The sequence below is a fragment of the Macrotis lagotis genome, chromosome 3 (assembly GCF_037893015.1).
Source record: "Macrotis lagotis isolate mMagLag1 chromosome 3, bilby.v1.9.chrom.fasta, whole genome shotgun sequence".
NCBI classification, from domain to species: domain Eukaryota; kingdom Metazoa; phylum Chordata; class Mammalia; order Peramelemorphia; family Peramelidae; genus Macrotis; species Macrotis lagotis.
Genome location: NC_133660.1, coordinates 37355167 through 37382854, shown reverse-complemented (window position 1 = coordinate 37382854; position 27688 = coordinate 37355167). Strand labels below are relative to the sequence as shown.

General features: G+C 37.6%; 2 protein-coding genes across 2 annotated transcripts; both read left to right on the top strand.

Annotated features, from left to right (window-relative positions):
- Positions 1 to 4527: 4527 nt before the first annotated feature.
- LOC141516047 (C-X-C motif chemokine 10-like) lies at positions 4528 to 7999 on the top strand. Its single transcript, XM_074227383.1, has 4 exons — positions 4528 to 4658; positions 5679 to 5805; positions 7019 to 7108; positions 7889 to 7999. Exons 1-4 carry the CDS (start codon positions 4601 to 4603, stop codon positions 7893 to 7895), a joined length of 282 nt encoding a protein of 93 aa, XP_074083484.1. The 5' UTR covers positions 4528 to 4600; the 3' UTR covers positions 7896 to 7999.
- Positions 8000 to 18925: 10926 nt separating this feature from the next.
- On the top strand, positions 18926 to 25285 carry CXCL9 (C-X-C motif chemokine ligand 9). The gene is made up of 4 exons (XM_074227382.1): positions 18926 to 19044; positions 20333 to 20459; positions 21335 to 21419; positions 24011 to 25285. Exons 1-4 carry the CDS (start codon positions 18981 to 18983, stop codon positions 24113 to 24115), a joined length of 381 nt encoding a protein of 126 aa, XP_074083483.1. The 5' UTR covers positions 18926 to 18980; the 3' UTR covers positions 24116 to 25285.
- The last annotated feature ends 2403 nt before the right edge of the window (positions 25286 to 27688 follow it).

Below are 27688 nucleotides of genomic sequence, written 5' to 3'. Positions count from 1 at the left end.
GAAATGCTTGTTCCAAATCTTTGACCAAAGGTTCTGAACTTGTAATTCATGAATTTTTTTTAAATTTCTTCATAACCATATTTCAATATAATGGTTTCCTTTGCAATGTTAGAAATTTTATTTTATCCACTTAAAAAGATTATAATGGAAAAGATTAAGAACTCTTGATGTAAAAGTACATCTTGGAAATGGTCCTCATTCTTATTTATTTGTATGAGTTTCCTTTCTATTTTGTATATCAGACTTTTATCAGAGAAATTTGTTGCAAAATTTTCCCTAGCTACATTTTCCCCTTCTTATTCTATTGATTTTTGTGCAGAAACTTTTTAGTTCTATATAATCAAAATTATTTCTCTCTCATCTTTTCTATAGCTTGTTTAGTCAAAAAAAATGCCCCTAAAACTGGAAAAGGTAATTCCTTCTTCCTTGCCTCCTCTAGTTTATAATGTGACTTTTTATATATGGTTCATATATGGTTCTATTTGGAATTTACTGGCTAGACATGTTGGGATAAACTTAATTTCTGTCAGGCAGCTTTCCATCATTTCCAATAGGTTAGTTTGTTGTTTTTTTTTAAATCAAATGATGAGTTTTATTCCAGTAGTTGGGGTGTTTAGGTTTATTGCTAATTTTGCTACTGTGCTTTGATGAAGTCTTGTCTACCTAATCTGTTCCACTAATCAGTTTTTCTATTTTTTAACCAGTACCTATTGCTTTTGATGATCATAGCTTTTTAGTGTAGTTTGAAATTTGGTATTGTCAGTCCTACTTCCTTTCTATTCCTTAATTTCCTTTAAAATTCTTGGCCTTTTGTTCTTTGAAATAAATTTTCCTGTTTGATTGGTTTTTCTGGTTTTTCAAAGTGAATACTTAGATAATCTCCTTGGTATGGACCTGAATAAATAATCTTAGGTAGCATTTTCAGGTACATAAAATTTTATTATTATAAAAATGATTTTAATTCTTTTTATATTTGTATGGCTCAAACATGAAAAAGTAATATAGTTCCAATTCTATAAAAAGTGTTTTGTAATCACATAATTCTAATATGTCTTACTAAGTGGATTCCAAATATTTAATTCTGTGACTATTTTGAATGAAATTTTTCTTTATCTTCCTATTTATTAGTTTATTTGTGTGGGTTTTGAGATCTGATATTTTGATGAAGTTATTCTTTCAATTAGTTTTCTCTTAGTAAACAATTTAATCTACAAAAAAGGAATAATTTTATTTCTTCTTTGCCCATATTCATTTCTTCAATTCCTTTTTCCTTGATTAATTGCTATTTGTAGCTTTCTAGAATTATATTAACAGAAGTAATGATAACATGCTAACAAATGGACATGCTTGTTTTGTCTCTGATTTTAGCAGAAAGTCTTCTAGCAACTAGAAATAATGCTATCTCTTGGCTTAAGGGAGACAGTAATACTAAAAATGTTAAGGAAAGGCCCACTTATTCCTGTACTTTTTAGTATCCTTATCATAAAAGGATTTCCTATGTTTAAAAGCTTTTCAGCAATTACTTATATAATCATGTGATTTTTTTCCTAAATTAATATTATGCTTATAGTTCACCTAACAGTGAAATAACTGCATTCCTGTCACCCCTAGCCATAATAGTTTTTAAATGTTGTTAGAGCCTCTTTGTTAAAATTTCTTTCAACAATTCTGTATCAATTTTTAATTGTAATACCAGAAATCAAGAGCTAGAAGTAGGAGGAACCTCAAAGTCCACTGAATTCTTCACCCCTAGTTGTCACAAGAAAGATTTAAAGATGCAGGTACTTCCATTTATGCAGCCAGTGCAAAGAGAATGCTCCCAACAATAAGGTAGGTCAAAGTAAGGTATCTTCTCTAAAAATCAAAAATGCCCAGCACCTGCCATATGACTGTCTTTACCTTAGGTAGTCTACATACATGCTAAACAAGAGTTCCTAACACACACATATATTCGTGTGTACACACACACACACACACACACACACACTAGCCTGTAAATTCCTTGTAAGCCTGGCATGCTGTAGGGACTTTAAAATAAATTCTTACTGAAGTAAAATGAAGGTATTCCCTGCCCTAACTGACCTTATAGTGTACTAGATAAATTAAAATAGAGAGAAAAGGAATAAAAGGAGAGAGTAGTAGTCTCTAGAAAAATAGGAGGGGGAAAACTAGTCACAACTGGAGGAATCAGGGAAGGATTCATTAAGGAAAGGCACTTCAGCTGAACTTTGAAGAAAGATAAGAAATCTGAAAGTCAAGGTTGAGTTGGCAGTACATTCTAGGCAAGGGGAGATGGGGAGGGGAGTGGCTCGTGCACATGCACAAAAGCAAAAATAGACTATCAAATTCAGGGATCAGTTAGTGATTCAGTTTGTCTAGGACAGAGAGTTCATGATGGGTAATAATGTGCAGTAAGCTTGAATGAATTGTCAAAATACAGCCAAAAGACATCTTTAGTTAAACCTAAATGTTCTCAGTAAAATTCCTCAGGTAGGCTGCTGCTCTCAGGAAGGCCACCATCCTTGCTTTCACTTTTCTCCATTCCCAGTAGCAATCTTAATACCTATATCAACTCTACGATGTTTTTTACTTCAAAATCTCTTGCCCACTTATACTATTTCTGTTCATACTTTGTGAAATCACAGCCATAGATTGGTCCACTTGAGGAAGTCATGAGCCCAGTCTGACTGGATCCGTTTCAAATTTATGTTACCTGTTTTCAATGGGTGCTCCCCTATTAAAAAAAAAAAACCTGACATATCACAATAATTTTATTTCCCTTTAATTGATTATCCAACCCACTCTTCAGGAAGGTTACTCCAAGATTTCCCTTAACTCCTTGAACTTTCCACACCCCACTCCCATTTAGAACTTTTCCTTATACTTTCTTGAGACAACAGAGGACACATGTCATGTACTCTTCTTCCCTGTAACATCCTTCTTGGAACTCTGCATCCTCATTTCTGCCTCCTGGCTTCCCTGATTTTCTTTAAATCTCAGCCAATCTGAACCAATCTCTGCAAAAAGTCGTTCTTGGTCATCCCTTATTTTAGATTTACCAATGAATTATCTCCAATTTTACCTGTTATGTATTTTGTTTGTGCAGAGCTGTTTGCATGTTGTCTCTCTCCTCTGTTAAAATGAGAGCTCCTTGAAAGCAGAGACTGGGTTTTGTTTGGTTGAGGTATGATGTGAGGTGTGTGTTTATTTTTGCCATTCTTTTTATCCCTAGGTAATAAATGCTTAATGGTAATTTAGCATGCTCCCATCCTTTGCTTCTATCTTAGATAAAACAATGTGGCCCTTTATCCTCACAAGGCCAAAAGGTAAAAGAAGTAACAGCCATAGAGCAAAAACCAGTGAAAGAGATGGGCAATCTTTAGGCTACAGTGGTACTTAGTTAGTATTTGTCATTAACAACATGAGACAACATGAACAAGAGCCGTTGAACATAAGAAAGCAAGGATTGGTTAAAATCTATAAGTCATGTTAATTCGGTTATGCTATTTCATAGCTAATTCAGTCATGTCATTCAAACTAAATTGGTATATTTGCTATATTCAAAATGCCATCTCTTGCTATTGTAACTTTTAGAGGGATCTAAGCTGCTCTCTAAAGGCTTTCCTTCTTCACCTGTCTTTTAAAATCCTCCTGACTAAAATGAAAGTGTTTCTATGTATATACACACATACATAACATTTACTTCTCTAGGTAATCTTAGAATTTCAATTACTGATTTATTTCTGTATATCATTAGTGTCTGGCATATAATAAATGATTATTTTTGCTGTGCACTGAAAAAGGTACCAACATTAATAAGATTATGGATCCACTGAAGGAGTAAAATAACAAGGACTTTAACTTGGGGCTGAATCTACTATTCCTGCTTCAAGAGTCTCATTCCACTACTCTACTTCATCCTATACACTTCTGCCAAAGGAATTCTTCTTAAGCAGAGCTGACTATGTGACTCCCTTATTCAGTTATAGTGGCTTCTGATTGTTTCTAGGACAAGGGGAAAAAACCCACAACTTGTCTGATTTCCCACAGCCATTAGTGTCCTCTCTTCCAAACTATCTTCATTAATTTGTTCAGATTTGGATTTACAAACTTTCTGTTTAAGCAATACTTCTTGTCTCCCCTAAAGAATGTAAACTCTTTGCAAGTAAGTAGCATTTCATTCTTTGTATTTGTATTCCCAGCATCTTGTACCATGGATGGTTGGTTGGTTGAACTCTTGTGTATTGGGGGAAGGAAAGGATAAAGTGAAGAAGAGAGTTTGAAAGAGGGATAAAAATTATAATCCTTAATTTATTTCTGCATATAGTAGTTCAGAGAAAGTGAAATAAAACATCCTTCTGGGGGGGTAAAATGAGAATTTTCATGAATAAGAAGTAGCTAATAAAAATAATACCTGCTGTTCTGTAACCTGAGACCTTCCCAGTTAACTGCTATGTTAACTGTAATACTGACTAATCAGAACTAAGGAAGGAAAAGAACCTTGGCAAATAAATACCGAATCACTGCAGCATGTTCACTGAGAAATTCCTCAACCCCAGAGAGAGCCCAAGGTCACTGTATCTCATCCAGTTTTGTTATCATGAACAGAACTATGTTCCTCCTTCTCAACACCCTGTTAGCTTTGACTAAGGCTCAAGGTAAGAAACACAGAGATGTATTCATTTTGTAAGTCAAAAATGGTACTAAACTATGAATATTACTGTGGATGCAGACAAGAAACGTTTTCCAGTTCCCTTGTCACAGTTTAAATCTTGAATGAATTGTCAAAATACAGCTGAAAGACATATTTAGTCAAACCTAAATGCTCTTGGTAATGAGATGTAATTTAATCAGGTCGAATTCTTTCTCAGGTTCGAATGATCACCATCTACTAGAAACCTCTGTACTTTTTAAACTTGGAATTTTTGTGAAAGGACAAAAACTGTAATTTTCTGTTTTCAAATCAGAAAATCAGATGGACAATATTTTTAGGAGGGTCATGGCTAAGACAAGACTTAGAGACATAATCAGAAAGGCAGAGGTTATAAACCTAAATAAGACTATTTCAGGTAAGTTTGGTTGAGGTTTTTCCATTGGACAGAAGTCAGGTCCAGAAAAGTAGTTAAAAAAAATAGGACTATGACAAAGACTTAGATAAAGGGGAAGAACATAGATATGATTAACAAAAGCAGAGGACTCAGAAAGAATGACCATAGACCAAATCAGGATCCATATAGAATCAAGCTGCAGGGCTGGGGTTACTAGTCCAATGGACTGAAGGCCAGAGTCTGAAGTAAGGTGCACTAAGCAGGGAGATCAGTGACCAAATTAGGCTTTGAAGAGAATTTTTACTTGTCCATATCTACTCATTCTTAAATGGTCACAGCCTGATTGGGTAGGTTGAACTCCTTATCTGAAGCTAAATAATCAAAGGAGGAAATTTGAGGACCATTAAATCTCTCAGCTTTCTCTATGTATTCCAATGAACCAGAACCCTACAGCTTTAATGCTACTTTCTCTAGAAGGTAAGCTGCTTCAGAGTTTTTTCTGGCAGATGTTGAATATTTTCTGGGCCAGGAATTGGAGTTCTGGCATAGTGGTGAGAAAGAGATCTTGATATCAGATTCACTGTCTCCCAATGACTGAACCCTTCCTTGGATGTTGCCTCTTTCCCATAGCACCTGTACCACACCTATCTACTGGCTGTCACTGCCCACAAATTAATAAGTCCATCCCCAACCTAAAATCTTTTGAGAAAATTGATGTGATTCTTCCCAATGCTTCATGTTCACGGCCTGAAGTTATGTAAGTAAAAACGAGATTTGACATTCATGTAGATACTAGATCTAAATGTTAGTTATCATTATTGTTATAGAGAGCACATTACTAATTTTATCTCACTTGATGTAATAGTATCATCTCAATTTTATAAATGAGTAATCTAAGATAAAGAGAGGTTAAAGGGACTAACTGTCATAGTCCTAGAATGCTTTGAACCCAGATTGTCCTGATTCCAGGTGCACCATTGGCTACACCACACCATTTTTCCCCTACAAAACATACCTTATAGCAACTAGGTTTATCTCCCAGGGATGTGGATTGAATCAAATATTCCACCAAATGATCAAAAAAATTCATAAAGGTCTATTTGTGATGATTTTTATCCTTCCATAAGAAAAGGAAAAGCAATATGATTTAAGCTTTGACAATGGTCATGATATGAATGAACCTGTCCTAACAAAGTCACTAAAATATGTAAATAAAAGTTATTGCTTTTTTATTGAAATTTGCTTTTTCTCTGAAATGAGTGTTCATTTTACCATTCTCATTTTTTTCTAGCTAAAAGGCATAAAGTTACAATGATGATTTTTCAGGGAGAAAGGGATCTTAAAGTGAAATGTGAATTATTCTAATACAGTTCTGACAAAGAGCACAAATCTGCTGTAGAAGCTATTCAAAAAATGGGTGGGAGGAGCACAAAGATTTCTCTCTATAGCTACAGGACTGATACTACCCAGTGTTCTTTCAGATCCTTCTCACTATTTAATTTTTATGAAAAGAGAAATCTAGGGGCAACTTGACAGCACCAGTGGATAGAGCACTGGCCCTGGAGTCAGGAGGATCTCAGTTCAAATCCAGCCTCAGACACTTAATAATTACCTAGCTGTGTGGCCTTGGGCAAGTCACTTAACCCTATTGCCTTTCAAAAAAAAAACAAAAAGAGAGAAGGGGGGAGGGGGAGAGGGAGAGGGAGAGAGAGAGAAATGAGGATTCTCTTCATGAAAAGCTAGCCTACCAGTAGTATGCTTTATGATTGAAATCAGTACAGTCATCCTATGTTGCAAATGGAAGATGCTCCAGCCCAGGCAAGTGAGGGGATTCATTTAAGATCACGCAATGAAGTAGAGGACCAAGACTGACTGATCACAAAGTCTGGTGTTTACTGAGTCCTAGTATTACTTCAATGGTACCATTGATACAATTTTCAAAATTCTTCCCTATGGTTTATTCACTACAGAGGAATAATGAAGGATACCAAGGAACAAGTATGTCTGAATACAGATACCCCAACCATGAAGATTGTATTGAAAGCAATTAGAAGGATGAGGTAAGTTTGCTGGGACTGAAAGGGTTGCCCTCTCCAGGAAACCACTGGCAATACTTGCTCCAAGCTTCCCTGGAATCTGGCTGTATGTGGCCTCCCCTCAGTCTCAGGTTCCTCAGGGTATTGTCTTCTTCCCAGAATGACATCAGGGGCCACTTGGACAAACATTCTCACTCTGACCCAACAGGAAGGCTTGTGCAGCCTTGTACTCTCAGCACATTGGCAAAGAGACTGCAGGATGGCCAACCTTCACAATCAGCATGCATTATCAACAAGCCCACTACAGATTTAATGAATACTGTGCATTTCCATTTCTATGAATTCAGTAATGACATTAAAAAAGAAGAAACTGAATACATTTCTTTCTTTCTTTTTTTGTAAGGCAAATGGGGTTAAAGTGGCTTGCCCAAGGCCACACAGCTAGGTAATTATTAAGTGTCTGAGACTGGACTTGAACCCAGGTACTCCTGACTCCAGGGCCGGTGCTCTATCCACTGCGCCACCTAGCTACCCCAGCTGAATACATTTCTGAAGCAAAATCCAGACTTTATAAAATGGCAGGCAAGTTTTCATAACTCTTTTGCACACTGAGACAATCCAAGTAACCCACTGAGATTATTTAGTAGCAAGAAAACTTCAATCATGACATTTCCCTCCAATCTGGGCTGGAGACCCACAATCAACTGAATTACTAAGTGAAAAATCAGAACCTAGATAAGAAACAAAGTTCAACATCTTATACTTTTACTGTTTTTTACTGTTTAATACTGTTTTTTTTAATAGGTCTTGAAGAGCTCCTGTCTACAACTGAAGACACTCTCCATGTGACTGGAAAGATTTTATCAGAATGAAACTCTTGCATTTATAAAGAAAAATGTCAAAGCCCAAGTGTTTCTAGTGCTTAATTTATCTAAAAAAAAATAATTGCTAAACACAATAATTGACTGTCTACTAAAAAAAATATTCTATTTAGCAGAAACTCTAGTTCTGTAGTTCCTGATCCTGGGATATTTTTTTCTTGCAAGGCAATGGGGTTAAGTGGCTTGCCCAAGGCCACACAGCTAGGTAATTATTAAGAATTATTAAGTGTCTGAGGCCGGATTGGAACTCAGGTCCTCCTGACTCCAGGGCCGGTGCTCTATCCACTGAGCCTCTTAGGATATCTTTAAGTGAGTATTACTCATTAAGTCATATTGAATAGGGGTTTACCTCAACATCTTTTCAGAGATTTGCTGTATCTTCTGAATGGTGCTGACTATAAAGACTGTCACTAGCAGATGATTCTACTAGAAAATACAGATCTGAGAGTAAAATGTTTCATGAAGTATTTACCATTAAATCTTTTTCTAGAATAGTTTTCTTTGGGGCAGCTGGGTGGCACAGTGGATAGAGCACCGGCCCTGGAGTCAGGAGGACCTGAGTTCCAATCCGGCCTCAGACACTTAATAATTCTTAATAATTACCTAGCTGTGTGGCCTTGGGCAAGCCACTTAACCCCATTGCCTTGCCAAAAAAAAAAAAAAAAAAAAAAGAATAGTTATCTTACTGAATGCACCTGAGGACCATGCTACCAAATAGCGCCAAATGGTAGCAAAAATCTTTAAAGACTGTCAGAGCAAAGGTCCAGAATACCTGAAAGAGATGAGACTTACTAGGCTAGAGCTTCTAAACCTGGGACACAAGCACCCAATGGGATATAATTCTTGGGAAAGGATTCTGGGTAATACTCTGGGGTTCTCAATCTGGGGTACAAGCACCCAAGTGGATACAAGTTATATGTCCTGGAACACTGGGTAAATTAAACTCTATTACCCTGTTGAAATATTCCAAAAGTCATACTGTAGAGAAAAACAGTTTGTGGATTGGGGAGATAAAGTAGATTGAGAAAAGGGTAGACATTTAAAGAGTGTTGAGGCACTTCTGAAAAATGTGAAAGAGATAGCTGAAGCAGTAATTTCCAAATGAATGAAACCTGGCTTTTCATAGTGAATTAAAAAATATCAGTGAAAACCCAGTGATAAACAAGTTGACTGATCTAGGAAATAACCAGAAACTCAAAATTAATTTCCAACCAAATAAGTTACAAAACTTTCTTGGTCACAAGACTCTTGGAGAAATCTATCCCCATTTTTAAAAAATGTTCACAAAGCTTTAATTCCATTTCCTGTGAATTAGGATTCTTGGTCTTATTCTCAATCAAATCCAAAGTAAGAAAAACTTAAAGGAGAACATGCTATGCAGATATCACTTTCAAAAATTATATTGCAAATGAAACTATAGGTCAACAAGAACCAAAATCAATAATCGCACTTAATTTCTTTCTTAGAGTACTAATACATATTTAACAATTTTATGATACTAAAAAAAGAATTATTACCAAATAAATTTTTCTTTATGAAAAATCAATCTATTTCTTATGCAAAATGAATAATAAACTCTAGAACTTATCTTTTTTTATATTGACTATGGAATAAAGGAAGGTTTATTTAAAGCCAAGGTATACAAAGGCCAAAAAAGGCTGGACCCCTCCTACTTACATCATCCCTATTCCAAGTAACTCCCATGTTGCCTATCGACATGAAAACATTAGACAGAAGTCAGTCTTCTCATGCCCCTCCCAAATTTTTATATTTCTAATTTTATAAAACATAATGTACCTGTATGCTCAGAAATAGCAACTTTCAATCCAAAAAAAGCATTTAAAAGTATGTTATTTATATAAATATTTTTCTAATTTTCCCCAGTTTCCTTTTTTGTTAAATGTTTTTAAAAGTAAAATTTTCCTTTTAAAGCAGTTGTATCCAATTCCTGGGACTATTCCTGAGACCCCAAATGATGAAGGGTACCTAGAGGGTAGATACTGCTGGGAAAGGAAGCTTGCAAAGACCACTGGGGTTCATTTATTGATGAAGAAATCACAAGGTTCTCTGACCCAGGAGTGTAAGAAAATATTATGAATTCACAAATTACTGCAAAAAGAAGTTAATTCACAGAGTTCTTTAAGGAGGTAGCAGGTAAAGAAAGTGTTTTGTAGTTAAAAAAAAGTCTTAGTTTGAATTTTAGCTAGATAAAAGTTTTAAAAAAGGAGCAATAGTAGCAAACAGCATTGGCAAGAAAGCTGGAGAAGATAGGAGCAGGTGCCAGGCTAGGTCAGCCTGGTAGAGAGAGTGAGCAGAGTTTTTAAGCATGGAGAAGCCTGGAGAAGGGGCCAAAGAGTAGTCAACACCTGGACATGACCAGGGTCAGACACATACCCTGGAAGGCCATGTTGCTAGAGGGGTAAATGAGGAGGTAGGGGGAAGAGTTCAGATTATTCTCAGTGAATTTACATCTTAAAATGGCTTGAGGTGCTGCTTAAGGATGAGACCAGGAAGAACAGATCATTTTTCCTTAATATTACAGGAAATCTCTAATATTTCTCTTTCAACTTGAGATGGATTTTATTGTTGTGCTCAGTTGGTGTCAGGTGCATTGTATTCATGAATGGGTACTGAGTTCTGTATGTAGTCCTCTGGGATTTTGCTGGCAATGTGACTCAGGAGAGCTAAAAGGCTGGACAATTTTACATGACTAGTTTATATTGATTCCACATTCTGATGGGTGAGCCTAAACCCCTCCCACCTAACCAGTCTCCTTTAAGCATGCCTCCGATGTTATTAAAATTTTTAGTAAACCACTTCTGTGCTCTATCTTCCCATGAAGTCTTTCCTGGTCTTCCAAGCAGTTCTAATAATAAAGACAATGCTAACTAACCTTTATATAATACTATTTGCAGGTACTATGCTAAGCCTTTACCATTAGATCTTCATAGCCACCTTGGGTAGGGGGTGGGATTATTCCAGTTTTACAGATGAGGAAACTGATGGAAATAGAGATTAAAACACTTGCCTAGGGTCTGAGGCTGGATTTGAACTCAGGTCTTATTGACTCAAGCTCCTGTGTTCCATTTACTGTGCCACATAGAGGCATTTCCCTGTTTTTGCCAGAAATGTTGCTGGCTAAAAAGCTAGGGGCTCAAGGAAATATGAATGAATTCACTTGAATGACTGGATTTTTAAAAAATCAATGAAAACCCAGTGATAAACAAGTTGACTAGTCTATGAAATAACCAGAAACTCCAAATTAATTTCCAACCAAATAAGTTACAAAACTTTTGGAAAAATATATCCCCATACTTATGACATACTTACAAAGCTCTTATTCTATTCTTTGTGAATTAGGATTCTTGGTCCAATTCTCAATCAAATCCAAAGTAAGAAAAAGTTAAAGTAGAATATGATATGCAGGTATCTCTTTCAAAATAAGGAACTCAGAGATATTTAAGAAATAATAAAAAGTTTCTGACATATTATTGTGGTTGGAGAGAGAGAGAGAGAGAGAGAGAGAGAGAGAGAGCGCGAGCGAGAGCGCAGCTGGAGGAGGCTGCTAAAGTCAGCAGGGGATAAACATTAAAAAAGGGAAAGTAAAAACAGTTGCAAAGTGTTGCAACCAGGCTGATCCTAGGGGATCCCCACTAGCTGGGGAAAAAGCCAGGGTTTACAGAGGGGGGAAAGGAGTGGCAAGGGACACCAACTACACATGTCCTGAGGGGTCAGCCCAGTATCCCCAAGTGGACTCTGCAAGACAGACAATGGGACAGGCACATGATTGGACTCCAAGTGGTTTAATAGCTTTAAATGATGAGATGGAGGACAGTGTTATGTAAGGTAAACACCAGAAGAACCCAGTTAATTATTTAATGTGGTCAACAGAGAATATTTTTCCCTGCCTCAGTTGTACATGTTTTCTTGTTTTGGTTTTGAGAGTTTTTCACAATGACAGTAAGTACTCTTTTCCCTGTCACATCTCAGTTGTAGTTGAAAGAAAGGAAGGAAAAGGAAGGAAGGAAGGAAGGAAGGAAGGAAGGAAGGAAGGAAGGAAGGAAGGAAGGAAGGAAGGAAGAAAAGGAAGGAAAAAAAGGAAGGAAGAAAGAAAGAAAAGGAAGGGGGGGTGGCTAGGTGGTCCAGTGGGGCAGCTAGGTGGTGTAGTGGATAAAGCACTGGCCCTGGAGTCAGGAGTACCTGGGTTCAAATTCGGTCTTAGAAACTTAATAATTACCTAGCCGTGTGGCCTTGGGCAAGCCACTTAACCCCATTTGCCTTGCAAAAACCTAAAAAAGAAAAGAAAAGAAAAAAGAAAAGGAAGGAAGGAGGAGAGAAAGGAAGGAAAGAAGGAAGAAAGAAAACAATGGAATATAAATGGGTAATTGAAGGTTAAAAAAAACAAGAAAGGAAAAAGAAAGAAGTCTTACCAAGTTTCTCTGAAACTATCCCTTCCATCATTCTTGTCAGCACCAGCACTTATTCTGTATATATTTATGTGCATATTTCACCCAATAGAATGCAAACTCTTTGAGCACAGAGATGGTCTCATTGGCAGGCACTTCATAAGGGCTTGAAGATTTCTCTGAACACAGCTTCTCCTCTTAAAAGATCATTTGTTTTTATTCTGTATCTGAGAATTTTTCATCGTGAGAACATTTACTCTAACAACTCCATCCTTAAGTGGATTTCAGAGAATCCTGGGAAAGTATGTCTGAATTGCTGCAGAAGGAAGTAAGCAGAACCAGGTTCAGGTTTATGCAATGATAATAACAAGGGAAAAAACAAACAACTTTTAAAGACTTAGGAACTCTGATCAACATAATGAGCAATCATGATTCCAAAGAACTCATGACAAGCAAGGCTTCTGACAGAGATGATAGATTCAGAGCACAAATTGAGCCATTTGTTTTTAAGACATGGTCAATGTAGAAATTTACTTTGTTTGTCTATACACATTTATTATAGAGGATTTGTTTTTCTTTCTTTTTCAATGGAGGGCAAAGGAGGAGAGAGGAGGAAGATTTTGATGAATTGAAAAAAATTAAATTCAAGTTTGTTTTTTAAATTTAAGTTTTTAAAAGCTATTCTACTAATATTAATGATAATAATAGTTAACAGTTATGTGGTACCTACTATATCCCAGGTGATGAGAGTCCCAATTAATAAGCCCTCTCCCCAACATTCAGGTCTGCTCTGGGTCTTTGCTAGAACCAGAAATTCTAGCTATTACTTAATTCCTGGCTCTGCAGTCCCTGCCTCTGCTTTTACCCAAGGCCTCTTGGTCTCCTAGTTATGCTTTTAGGGGAAGATCAGGGTGTGGTCTGCCTAGAGACTTAATCGCTTAATATCAACACCTGGAGCCTTATTTGCTATCCAAAAACCCTCCTTAACAAGCAAGTTTAGAGCCTAATTATATGTTGTCCCTTCTGACTGTTCCTTGGTGGTACCAACGCCATACATATTTATTTGAGATCATTTTTTTCTTTCTTCTTTCTTTTTCTCTCCCTGTATAAATGAGAATTTCAGATCCCTCTTTGCTAGGGGATTCTCCCAACCCTCAGCCCACTGTGCCATCACAATGCCCAATAAAATGTCAACTTTCCCTGGAGAGAGCCATGTCTCATGATTTTTTTCTCAAACATCTAATGCTGAACTCATATTTTGAAAGTGCAAACCCCAACACCAGGCACTGTGCTATGCACTTTACAATTATTATCTCCTTTGATCCTCACAGAATTCTAGTAGGGAAATGCTATTGTTATCCTCATTTTACTTTTGAGGAAACTGAGGCAAAGTCAATAATTGCATGAGGCTGGATCTGAACTCAGGTCTTCCTGACTCCAGATCTGGTGCTCCATCCACTGAACAACCTCCTCCTTTGAACATGAGAGAGAAAGACAGAGAGAAATACAGAGAGAGAGAGAGAGAGAGACAGACAGACAGACAGACAGACAGAGACAGAGAGAGACAGAGAGAGACAGAGAGAGACAGAGACAGAGACAGAGAAATACAGAGAGAAATACAGAGAGAGAGAGTAAACAGAAACCAATTGCAGTTCTAATTCCAAGGTCTACTACCTTCCCAATTAATGATTAAGTATCTTGAATAAATTTTTAAAAGCATTTATTAAACTCTTCTTGTGTACAAAACATGGGCTAGACACTAGAGCTACAAAGAGAAAAGACAAGTCCTTGTTCTGAAGAAGCTCCCATTTTAATTGGGTGGGAGGGGGATCATAGCCCATACAGACACACTATATGTTCAAAGAAGCTGCTTGATCCTATAAAGGCAATAGTTTTGGATCTGTGCTTTAATGTTTGGCCAGAGATGACCTTTAGAATCCTTTTCTCCAGAGTAAGCCAACTGCCCAAGGACCTAGAATGGTTTCCAAGTCCAAGGTGGAAAATGTAAATGAAGAGACCATAAGCAGGGTCAGCAAAGTAGAAACTCGTTCCTGTCTGAATCATCTGAGCTTCCTGAAGACAAGGATATGAAATTTTTTCTATTTTTATAATGAACTGGATGACAGTCAATTGTGAAAAGACAGCCAAGAGATAAATAGAAATATGAAAGTGAAAGGAATGAAAATACTGATTTCAGATAGAATTTTCAGAGATTTTCAGGAAATCAAGTCCTTTCTTATCACCATCCTCTACCCTATTCACAGTAGGGGCTGAAGAAGGAAGATGATATTCATTCTGAGAAATTCAAGTTTCGTTTTGACAGCCCTTCTGCAAATCACAATAAAAAAAAGGAAAAGTTTTCTTCTTCTTCCTCATATAACAATAAAAAGGCACTGCTTACATAATGTTCCTCCCAATCCATCACATAGAATTAAAGTTAGAGATGTCTTCTTCATCCTTTCTTCTTTCTCCATGAGAGGAAATTCCTCTATTTTGGATGGCAGAAGGAGAATAGAATGGAGGGAGACTGAAAAGAAATTTAACAGTGAGCTGAGTTGAAGCAAACAAAGGGCCCTACAAATGACATATCTATGACCTAGAAACAAAGAGTTTTATAGTTAGGTGGGCCATCTAAAGAGACAAAATAATATCTTTTTTTTTTTTTTTTAGTTTTTGCAAGGCAATGGGGTTAAGTGGTTTGCCCAAGACCACACAGCTAGGTAATTGTTAAGTGTCTGAGATCCAATTTGAACTCAGCTCCTCCTGACTCCAGGACCTGTGCTCTATCCACTGTGCCACCTAGCTACCCCTGAGACAATATAATATCTTAAAAAGAACACTCAAGTTAAAAATAGTAACAGTAATATATGTTAAGCATTTTACAAATATTATTTCTTCTCACTCTCAAAACAAGATGCTATCATTATCCTCCTTTTACAGATTAAGACACTGAAGCAAACAAAGGTTAAGTAACTTGCCCAGGGTCAACACAACTAGAAAATGTCTGAGGACGGATCTGAACTCAGGCCTCCCCGACTCCAGGCCCAGATCTATCTATTGCACCAGCTATTTCTTCAGTTGGAGTCAAGACAGAATTCAGTTTGACTCCTACCTAATTTCTCTGAGCCTCAGTTCTCATTGCAAAATGAGGTAAAACAATCCCTACCTCAAAACTGCTAATCAAAATTGGATATATGCTATTTATCATTCATATTGTCTAATCCAACATCTTCATACAGATGAGACCACTAAGACTGTCAGAATTTAAAGCATCCTGGCCAAAGTCACATAGTTTGTTAGAGGCAAAGTTAGAGTTCAAGTCCATCAGGAGACACCCTTTCAATATCAAGTTACCAGAATTCCAGATCAGTTCCAAGGACTGTAGGAACAGACCAGGTGGACCCTAAGGTATTTCAATGTGCAAAGTAGTTCTGTCTATTAATTACATCCCAGGTCCGAATCACGTTCAGCTACTGGAAGCTGAAAGATGGTATAGAACCAGGCTTAGACTCACCAATCTAGAGCAAGTTCTAGATCTACCAAGATCATGATCCAGATCTACTAAGCGCTTACTGAAATATTGGGCATTGTTCTAGGATATGAACGCAAAGAATGCAACAAACCCTGTTGTAACAAAATATATAAGAACACTTTACACATATGTGTATGTATGTGAGTATGTGTGGAGAGAGATAACTGCTTAAAGAAAATCTCCTGAGGTTAAATAGAAGGTAGCTGGAGTGGGGGGCAGCTAGGTGGCGCAGTGGATAGAGTACCAGCCTTGGAGTCAGGAGTACTTGGGTTCAAATCCGACCTCAGACACTTAATCATTACCTAGCCGTGTGGCCTTGGGCAAGCCACTTAACTCCATTGCCTTGCAAAAAACCTAAAAAAAAAAAAAGGTAGTTAGAAAGGGTGAGGGAACAAGGAAAGAACAAGAAAGAATTCATAGGGAGGCTGGTGTTTGAGTGTAGTCTTGAAGGGAAAAAAGCATCCTTTGAAGCAGTGGTAAGAAGGGAAGAAGAGAAGTCAGTGCTTGGAACAAATGAGAGATGGAATGTCTTGTGAAGAGCAAAGTGGAGGAAAATGTGGTTGGATCCTAGAGTTAGAAGACAGGAAGTAATTTAAAAAGTTTAGGGTCAGGTTGTGAAGGGTGCAAAAAGTCAAACCAAATGAGTTTCTGTTTATCCAAGAGGAAATGGGGAGTTTTTTCAGTAGGATTGTGACTTGGCCAGATTTTCATTTGAGGAAAATCACCATTGGCAAGTCATAAGAAGGGCAGACTAGAATGAGAAAACCTGAGACAGGCAAACCAATGGTGAGGGATGTAAGGCATTTGGCTTCCACAGAGTGTTAGTACCTATGTACCTATGTGTAGGTACATGACCCTGACCCATCACTGAGCTGAGTGAGGTCCCCTCATCCAACATTAAACCTCCTTACCCAGGGGAAGGTCAAAAGCTAGCTCCAATCAGTCAAGGGTTGACTTAGGATCCCTGTCCTCTGCCAGTGTGCCTGCTTAATTCCTATATTATTATACACCCCCTGTACTCATTAGTATAATGACCAGGGTGGGGAAAACAGAGAGTGGTATTGGGGTGGGCTTATTGATAAGATTGCATCCTTAGCAATTCAGACCAATGACTGGCTTGGAGGGGAGGAGAAAGCCTTTCAAACTGCATATAGACATTGTTGCAAGTTGGGGTCTTTTCCCTCTTTTCTACAGAAAAGTTAATTAATTAATAAAAAGCTCTTTTAATCACTCTGGATGATTATGAGTCATTTATAACACCAATCAATAATGGAGGGGAGAGACTGAAATAAAGTGGTGGCTGTGTGAAGTTCTTAGAGACCCCTAGGATTCCTTCCTTCTGCCTCTTCTGGGTCTATGAACCCATGATGGCTAAAAATTGAGTCATTTCAGTGTCACTGGGACAACTCCAAACCCATTATGATGCGGATCTATATTCTTGGGATCTATGGCACCCCCAAAGACTGGAAAGTGATGGGCAAGACAAAACTGAGAATCTGAAACCCTAAAAGAGGAACCACGCACTAGAACCATTAAGCGTCTGCAAGTCTCAATAATTTATGCTTTTCCTTTTCTGTTTCCATAGACTTTAAAGAAGTAGGTGTAAAACTTTCTCAGTATCTATTTTCTTTTCCCAGAAAACCACAGCTAGAGCCATCGATGCACTGGGCAAGAAATTTTCCAACAGATCAGCACTGGTTGAATGCTGGAGTGGGTTGTCGGGGGCCTTTCTCACTAAAGTGGGCTCCCATCAGATTTAACCTCTTTCCCTCAACTCTCTCAAAACTAGTCACACTTGGCCAAGCTCCTTCCAGACCTTTCATGACAGAGGGTCCACTTACACTGTTCTGCTGCCTCCAGAAATCAAGCACTGCTTTACAAGCCAGTGAATCTGTCCTGGATTAAATGTCAGAAAGACAAAAATAAATGAACTGCAGAAGGAACAATGAAGACCAGAAAGTATGTCCCAAAGGGAGTCAATCAATCATCCATAATTTGTTAATTTCAGATTAAACACAAAATTGTACCACATTTTTTTTCCCCAGAGAGCTGCTTGTTAAACATTTACCAGCACACCCTTGTCTGGGTTCAAATTCTACCACCAACTCAGCAACTCTAACTTATCCCTTTGATGTTGTAAATCTCTGAATCATGTAGACCATTGCATCAAACTCTTGAGTGAACCCCAAAGGGATATGGGGCTGGTTAGGGTATAGGGGTGGAAGATCAGTACATTGTGCTTCTTTGTTGTGATGAATGCTGACTGTACAAAGTTAATTAGGTATAGCTAACTGCAACATCAGGTTCTATGATTAGATCAAAAGCATTAGATTCATTGTTTTTTTTTGGGGGGGGTGTTTTATTTTTGGTGAGACCATGGGATTAAATGACTTATCCAAGTTCACACAACTAGTATCAAGTGTCCAAGGTCAAATCTGAATTTAGGTCCTTCTGACTCCACAGCCGATGCACTGTACCATCTAGCTGCCCCATAGACTCCTTATTGTCAAATATGTTTACCCTTTAGATAAAAATCAACCATATTTCTCTAGAGAATGTATTATCTTAAACCAGGAATCAAAAATAATCACTTGAAAAACATGACTCTTTGTTTCAGGCAGAAGCAGAGGATAACATGCTACAATTTCTCAGATGCAATACAATCAAAGTATTTACCCAAAAGCCAGAGTACACATGAAATAGAAATATTTTAAGGGGATATGAAAGGTGCGCCACTTCTCTATGAGGGAACCTGTTTTCATTCAAAACCATTCTGTAGCAGAATTGCTATAGGAAGTATAATCTGCTTCTTCATCAGAGCAAAGAATTCTCCAATCTAGTTTCACCTCCCTTCCTATAAACTGCCCATTTATGTGAAAAAGCAAATAGGAGAAATTCCCTTGGATTTGTGCTTCAGGATTTCCCCTGTGATAATGAAACATGTTCAACTTAGTTGGATCATCTCAATAAAGGACCAATGGGAGGTTAGAAAGGAAGAGGCTTTCCTAGATAAATATCAACACCAGGAGAAACTCTTTTGCCTTGAAGTTGCACTTGTGAGAAATTCAGGCACCATCATGAAAATCACCCATATTGCTTTCCTTTGGGGGATCATCTTCCTGACTCTGATAGGAATTAAAGGTAAAAGGATCTATCTGCCTTAGGTTTCATTATGAAACTAAAGATGTGATTTATTATTTATTATAAATGTATTTATTTATTATAAATTCCTGAGAATATCTAGGTAAATGTCTAGCATGCTATATAGTGTTTCAGACTTCTCTGCTGTGATGAATTCTGACTGTCCAAAGTTAATTTAGAATAGTTGCAAAGTCAGAAAAGAACATTAGACTCATTGCTGTCAAATGTCTAGCACATAATATCATCTGTGTTGTGTCTTATTTATCTATCAAATTATAAGTTCCATTAGGGAGAGGGAGAATAAGATTATGCTAAGTACTTTGCAAATATAATCTTATTTGATCTAACCCTATTAGGACTGACAATTTATAACAGAGGAAACTGAGGCAGTCAGCAGTTAAGTGATTTGCCCAGGGTCCTACAAGCTAGGAAGAGTCTGAGGTCAGATCTGAATGCAGGTCAACAGTCTATTTTCTGATCCACCTAGCTACCCCATTAGGGCAGGGATCAGCTCTTTTTCCCAAAATGAACTCATAAGGTTTATTGTTGGTGCCAGGTTTAGGACAGAAATCCTGTATGTGAATCCCCTGCTCTGCTATTAATTCTGTGAATTTGGGCCTCTGCACCTCACTATTCTTATCTATAAAATAGGGCTTGTTTTACCTGCACTGCTTACCTACCTTTTATGAATATTTTAAGATTCATAAGAGATGACTTGTGATCGCACATTTGAAGATAACAATGTTCCTGGAGAAAAGCTGATAAAATATTCCTCTCTCCCTTTTTGCAAAAATGGGTATGAAAGATTACATGTGCTGCCAAAAAGATTAATGTATTGTTTAGTGGTTTTGCTAGAGTTTTTTTTTCTCTTTCTTTTTTATTCTATGTTACAAGGTGAACTTTTAGGTAGGGAAGTAGGAAGGGATGTAATTGAAAATAAAGGGAGTAGAAAAATAAAACATATCAATAAAAAGTATGCTGATACAATATTGAGGTTGTGACTCGTTGTCAAAAATCAAACTTTCTGACCAGACCAAACCCAAACCTCTTCTGCCTAACTCAATGGACCTGCAGAACTTCAAGGCTACATGACCTGCACATTCTTTGTTGGCAGTCAAGGGACTATAATGTTCACAATATGGATTACTTCTCAAATTAAGTGGTTCAGTGGTGATATGGTTAATGTTATACTCCCTATCTAAAGGTATACATCATCTCGATTGAATCTCTTGACTGGGATACCAGACTATCTCATGCTGACTTGCTGGTCTTGGTCTCTCTCCCAAAGCACAACTGGACTCCAAAGCAAAACGCTGTTCCTGCATCAGTGTCAGTGGAGACAAGATCCAGAAAAAAACCATAAAGAAACTTGAGCAGCTTCCAAAAGGTCCTGGATGTTCACACATTGAGCTCATGTGAGTGGGAAAAAAACACCTAAAATGCAAGCAGGAGGAACTAACTTTATTTGATATGAAATATTAAGGATCCAAATCCTCCTAAATTCTAGTGCCTCTCCTCTATTGATTATTGCCAATTTATCCTGTAGGTAGAGTGTTTGTACCCAGTTGATTGTGTTAATTCTCCCATTAGACTGGAAGCTCCTGAGAGCAAGGATCATCTTTTGCCTCTCCCTTTATCCCCAGGACTTAAGACAGAGCAAATGCTTTAGAAATGCTTGCTGACTGTGTCTATGCAAGGGAACCTGCCCCAAAAGAGGCTGTTCAGATCAATCCAACAAGAATTGATTAACGACCTCCTCCACACCAGACAATGGCTTTGTTGCTGGAGATAAAGACAAAAACAAAGCAGTCCCTGGCTCCAAGGAGTTTAGTTCCTAAGAAAGAGAAGCAGCAATAGTGTGCAGTGGATGGGGCTATGTGATCCTCATCTATCAAATGGAGGTGATAGTAAACCTCCTAGGGTTGTTATGGGGGAAATGCAAACTATTTATAAAATACTTTGAAAACTTTAAGGTTTGTATAAATTTTAGTTATTATCACTATTATTCTTCTGTACATAGCACAGATAGGAAAACACAAAATATGGCCTAGAAGAGAGGAAAGCTCATTGGATTTAGGGTAAGAAGAAGGTTCAAATCCTGGCCCTTCAACTTTTCACTTAGGTAATATCAGACAAGTCCCTTCACATCTCTGGCAATGTAGCATCATTGCATTAAAAAGCTTCAGGTAGTCTAGTGGAAACAGAAATGTTTCCTGACCAAGAGCTCAAGGATGGTGGATTAGGTCCATTAATTGGAAGAAATGATTCACTTTGCTATTTCTCTTGGCAGTGCGACAATGATGAATGGGACGAAAACCTGTCTGGACCCAGATTCCCCACATGTGCAGATGTTGGTAAAATTCTGGAAGAAAATGGTGAGTGGCAAGGAAAATTAACTTTCATCTCTCTTTTAAAAATTGATGCTTGGGAAGGTCATGGATATGGCGGTTGGAATGGAAATATACTTAGTTCCCCATCATCAACACAAACCTAAACTTGTCTGAAGGGATAGTTCAAACTCAAATACTCTGGCACCAAAAAGAGCTAGACCTCTGTGGGTGAGTTACCTCAAGAATAGCATTTCATAATAATCTGTGATTTGGAGAAGGAAGGAAGGAACACTAGAGATCAAATTCTGCCACTCTGTAAGAGACTTAAAGAGAGATCATGGGGGTAGAGCCAAGATGGCGACTAGAAAGGATCAAGTCTTAGGTGCTCTCTGATAAAACTTGAAACTAAGGACTCTTAACTAAACTTTCCAGAGACAGAACCCACAAAGGGACCCAGTGAGGCAGTTCTCCTACTCAAGGTAACCTGGAAAAGAGCAGAAAGGCTCTGCTCCCCGGGGTCGGAGGGACCCTTATTTAATTTAATTTAATTTAATTTAATTTAATTTAATTTAATTTAATTTAATTTAATTTAATTCTCCCCTCATTTAACGTAAAAAAACCACATTTGTACAAAATGATAATAAAAAAATAAAAATAAAAAAAGAGAGATCACAAAATTGGGAAGATCAAGGACTACATAAGGAAAGGAAAGATGAACAGGGGAGAACTTCCAGGTATGCCCAAAGGAAGTGAGAAAAGAGAGGAGGAGGAAAAGACTGGGAAAACCATGTTCCCCAAACAACAGGATGTATGAAGTGAATGTTGGTTCAAAGATGACTATTAGTAAAGCTTTTCAACATACCCATATAAGAAAGTTTGTACAAGGAACAATACTATTTCATATTGTATTATTTTAAGATGTTGAGAGGAAGTGAAGGTAACAGTTATAGAATAGACCTCAGAATCAGGAAGACCTTAGGTCAAGTTCCATTTCCGATACATACTGTCCAGGTGCCCCCTGGCAAGTCTTCCAACATTTCAATGGCCCAGGGAACTTTTGATGATCAGTACAGGTAGAGAGATTCACTGTACACCAATGAACTTATAACTTTGATCTCAACTGGTAATAGCAATGAAGCTTGTGTATGGAACAGCCTCCCACTGTGAGTGGCACAATGGCACTCACCCTAACCTGACTTCACCCTGATTAGTCTGGGCTCCCTTAGAAGGCCCATCACCATGCAACTACAATCAAAATCTTTCCGAGTCCTAGAGATAGCCCTTTTGTGGGAAGAATACATTTTCCCTACTTGCTGCTTTAGCTCCCAAGCCCACACTGGTATGCATCTGAGCTACACAAATTTGCTCACAGTGATGATGTTTACTTAACAATAAGGTAAAGTCAATAATAATCAGTATGGCTAATTCAAGGCAATATAAGAATAATCAATTCCTTATAATAAACCCACAAGCCTGCATCATGTCTTCCTACCAATGTACATGGGATCCGTGTTGGTAAGAAACCTAGCTGGTGTTTTTGATCCCCTCAGGAACAATCTGAGCCATATATAAAACTGCTTTTTTTGCTAGCTGCTTCCTCTCAGGACCTGTGTTCTCCTGCAGGGCAAATCTCTCTTGTTTACTCTCTAACTAACCAAGAAGAGAAAAGCTCTTTAAGTCATGAGCATCCTAAAGAGAGTTCTGAGGTAGTATTACACTATTATAAGGGGAAGTTCCCTTGAGGGAGAAAACTGAAGAGTTCCTCTGCATGCCTATCCAGGTAATGCAAAAAAGCCAGTCATTTCTACATTCAATAAGTGGCAATTTTGTTCAGACAGTTCTAAGAGCAAAAACCTACCTTTCTGTTAGCTGGGAAACCAAGAGCCCTTCCTTAATTAGCCCCTAGTCTCCAAGAGTTCTTTGATTTTCTACTTTGTGAATTTTTATAACTTAAATTAAAAAAATTAAAATAGGATGTAAATGAGTTATAGAGCAACAATACTCTGAATCCTTAGTCATTTCTCTGTCCTCAATAGGTCCTCTAGAATCTTCATTTAGTTCTCCTATTTGCTCTTCCCTTTAAACAGAAAACCTGTTCTTCACAGATGGATTTTTATCAATTTTTCAAATACAAAAATTCTTTTTTCTTCCCTCTTTCAGTCTCAAAACTGTTTATTTAGGAAAGGGACAGTGCTTCTGGAATTTCAGAATTTGATTTAGTCTCTTTTCCTTACACAAGAGTCTATTTTCTGCTCTTTTCAGTAATCAAACTTCTCAGGCATGAAAGGGCACTTTATAGAAGTTACACTCTCTTCCTATACTAATCATTGCTTGTCAAGACTGCCCCTATTTTATAGATGCTGAAAACAAAATCTAGCAAGTCAATGAGGAAGCAAATCTACTACTCAGATTGGGTGGTGAAGTAAGGTATAAAAGTGAAACTATTTTTAGTGGCATAAAAACTCCCATTAATGCGTTTCTAAATTAGTTGATAAGAATTATTGATAAAGACCTTTAAACCTTAAGTTTAAGATGAAAATAGAGCATACTGAGGTCCAAATTCAGTTCAGCATGGTTAAAAAAAAAGTTTAAGAGGACAAGAATTTATTCTCATTTCCTTTTTTCCTTCCTTTCAGGTTTTAAAAAAGAAGTCGATCAAAACAGGAAATAAAAAACAACAAATCAAGAATGCTAAAAAGATGAAAAAAGCTAAGCATCCTCCTCCAAGGAAAACTACATAAGAAGCCACTTCATCAAAAAAAAAAAAAAAAAGCCTTTTGGGTTCAAGCATTTTAAAAAAGACAAAAAAGTTTAGTAGTTAAAAATGTATCAGAAGATTTACCTATTCTTTTGATTAGAAATAGTTAAGCATTATGATTTTTGGATGTTTTTATTTAAAGCAATCACGTCTCAAGTCTAGATATGTAATATCTACAATACATAATGAGGCAAAAGACAGAAATCCCTTCTTGTAGAAAATTACCTCTTTAAGTTGAAGAAAGATCATAGTGAAGAAAATCAAAATACATTACAGAGAGAAAACAGAATATCTGCATTTACATATACATCCCCACACACACACTGATAACTACAAGTATTCTTCCTTGTACTCATCTAAGAACTGCTTTTTGCCTGTCATCCCTATATTTGTCAGCCATACATTCCACATTACAGGTAGCCAAAGGGAAGGGAAATTTAGTTGACTTAATCCCCAGCTGTCTCCTAGTTCCCTTCCCAAATTTCTTGTTCAGAACCTTTAAAACAGAATCACTGGGGCTTAATTCAGTCTCATTTCTCTTTTCCCCTCCAAAATTTCTAGAGCTGTGTGCTATTGAATGACTTTAGCCTTTGATAGACTAAAGCAATCTTTATGTCCCACAAAAATTAGGAGAGCGATGTGTAACCCTCCTTTTGACTTGGTAGCATTTAGGGACTCAAGAACCTGCTATGACATTCACCTTGATCCTGCCCCTGAGGACTAAGAGGCTTGTGGAAAAAAGTAGGAGTGTGGAGAGGCCACCAAATGCTATAAGAAATACCACCCTGAACCAAAATGTGTGACATCGGGGTGAAATGGGCTCCCAAATTGTTTGCTGAGAATAGCGACTAAGGAGATGTAGCAGACTTCTGCACTATTGTCCCAGGGTGAACTTGGGTAGAGATGGTGGAACCCTCTATTCTTCTCCCCCCCCCCTTTTGTCCAAACCAGGGAAAATGAGTCTTCCCTGAGTTTGTTAACCCCTTCATTTTCTTTACCCTACTGTTCCACTATAGTTCTTTGGAAAGAACCTCTGGGGATGTACGGATATAGCTTTTTTCCCCTCAATGTTCATTTCCACTTCAAACCTTTCATATTCTAAGAAAACCTATTTTCCAATAAAACCTTGTTAATTTTTTTAATTTTGCTGTATGTGCACATATATATTTACATATACATATATTTATCATATTATGTATCATGATATATCATATATTAAATATATTTTAAATGTATATTATATATGAATATATATATATATATATATATATATATATATGAAAGAAAGGGAAAGGTCCCCTTTTTAGACTATCACAATCCTTGGAGAAACATAAGGGAACAAATATTGTAAAATATTCCTAGATCTGTATTCTGTCCTTTTTGTGAAAAAAAAAAATCAATGGCTCACAAAATTCATGGGCTGACAGTTAACAGTGTTGACCATAATTTCCCTTTGGCTAAAGCAAAACAATAAAGTTAGTTTTATCAATGAAGTTTAATTCTCTCTAGGATCTTACCCAAATCCATGGGTGGATGGCGTCCTTACAAATGCCAAGAACAGCAGAAAATTTTCGGAACAATTTATACACATGAATGAAACACAGAATCATAAAACTTTTGGCACTAATCAATCAGGTTATACATTTGTTTGACATTGATTACTTTGATGATTATCTCACAAGATCCGATTTTTCTCCATTATAACTGTCTCTTCTTACCAAGGTGTCAACTAGTGAGTTTTCCTAGGATGGCTTTCCATCTAATACACAACTTGAAAGCCATTCTTTGAGATGCACATTTCAAAAGGTCTGCACAGACAAAACTTTTTTTCCTTAGATCTATTGAAAAGGACAGACCTGGGGCGGCTAGGTGGCGCAGTGGATAGAGCACCAGCCCTGGAGTCAGGATGACTGGAGATGACCCTGGATGAGAGACCGTCAGGGTCAGGTGACCTGCCCAAGGTCACACAACAGCTAGTGAATGTCAAGTGTCTGAGGTCAGCTTTGAATGCAGGTCTTTCTGACTCCAGGGCTGGTGCTCTCTTTACTGCCTAGCTGCCCAAGTAATAAATTATCTAAAAGGGATGAACAGAGCATCTAAATTCTACAAGTCAGTGACATTATCTGCTTGCCTCGCATCCAGGGCCACCTTCAATCATCCCGATTCATATCTGGCCACTGGACCCAGATGGCTCTGGAGGAGAAAGTGAGGCTGGTGGATTAGTATAGCACCCCTTCAGTCAAATCCAGTTCACATGCTTATCATGGCATCACCTCCCTGATGTCGTAGTCTTCTTTGTAAATGAAGGATAAATCTATATAAACTTGTATCTAAACTTGCTCACAAGCTCACCCAAATATAATTTCTTCAGGGTCTCTTAAGGAAATCACTTTGCAAAAACTTTCAGAGCTTATATAAATGAGAATTAGTCATACCACCAGAAATGTACCACCAGTCTTTGGCTTAGCAAGTCACCTATAATCTGACCCTATGCCATCTATCCAGCCTCTTAACATAATTTACTATAATTCTCTTGTATTTTATATTCTGTTCCAATGAACCTCACTGTTCCTAACTCATCCAGCCTCTCTTCCTCTATTAAACATGCTCATCCCTTCCAAACACCTTGATCCACTTTGTGCCTCCTATAACCCAAACGACCATTATCCAACCCCTGTTGAATCTGCTAGATCTCAGCTCGAGTCTTAACCTTCTCCATGAAGCCTTATCTGGCTCTTTACCCTGGCTCCTTCTTTCTCTAGAACCTTACTGTGCTTAAAGCTATAGCCACAGAATCTGACACTTACTTGTCTAAGTGTTTCATCATTTTCCTCCTCAAATATATTATAAACTCCTTAAAGTACAGAGATCATAGGATAACATCATAGATTAAGAATTGGAAGTGAACTTGGAAGTTATTGAGTCCAACCCCCATGTTTTACAGATAAACTGAGGCCCAACAAGGTAGAGTGATTTGTCTAAACTTACCAAATTAATAAGTGTATGAGGCAAGATTTGAACCCAGATCCAACTGTTTTCAAATTCAGCACCAATCCATTGTATCACACCTCATATAAATCTTTATAGCTTATCATGTCTACACAATGTTGGACCCAAAATAGGTTCTCAATAAATAACTGGTTTATTTATTGTTTAACCTATATCTGGACCAGAATGCACCATCGGAAACCAAGCTATCTGCTATACTCATTAACCTCACATGGCTAGGAGCACCTGAAATTGACTGTGTTACAACCTCCTATTCATGTTAACTTGACTGCTATGTATAAAGTAAAACACATTTGGCTGTTCTGTTTTATTCATTCAACACACACCACATTAAGTAGAACCATGGAATCTTTGCAAAAGACCCTCAAGGTTAATTCCCCTGGTCTCATTTTCCATTGTCCAGGCAATGGTCTTTTCTAGAGCATCCCTAGGAAACATAGCCTCAATTCTAGTGAACTATCCCACCCAAAATGGGCAGCTAGGTGGCATAGTGGATAGAGACTGGTCTTGGAGTCAGGAGAACTTGTTCAAATCCAGCTTCAGACAC

What these genes read in the sequence shown, in the direction of transcription:
- LOC141516047 (XM_074227383.1), top strand. Translation starts at nt 4,601, where the DNA reads ATGAACAGAACTATGTTCCTCCTTCTCAACACCCTGTTAGCTTTGACT. An exon ending in AGCTTTGACTAAGGCTCAAG is followed by an intron (nt 4,659 to 5,678) that starts GTAAGAAACACA and finishes TCTTTCCCATAG; the next exon opens with CACCTGTACCACACCTATCT. An exon ending in TGTTCACGGCCTGAAGTTAT is followed by an intron (nt 5,806 to 7,018) that starts GTAAGTAAAAAC and finishes TATTCACTACAG; the next exon opens with AGGAATAATGAAGGATACCA.
- CXCL9 (XM_074227382.1), top strand. Translation starts at nt 18,981, where the DNA reads ATGAAAATCACCCATATTGCTTTCCTTTGGGGGATCATCTTCCTGACT. An exon ending in GACTCTGATAGGAATTAAAG is followed by an intron (nt 19,045 to 20,332) that starts GTAAAAGGATCT and finishes TCTCTCCCAAAG; the next exon opens with CACAACTGGACTCCAAAGCA. An exon ending in TAAAATTCTGGAAGAAAATG is followed by an intron (nt 21,420 to 24,010) that starts GTGAGTGGCAAG and finishes CCTTCCTTTCAG; the next exon opens with GTTTTAAAAAAGAAGTCGAT.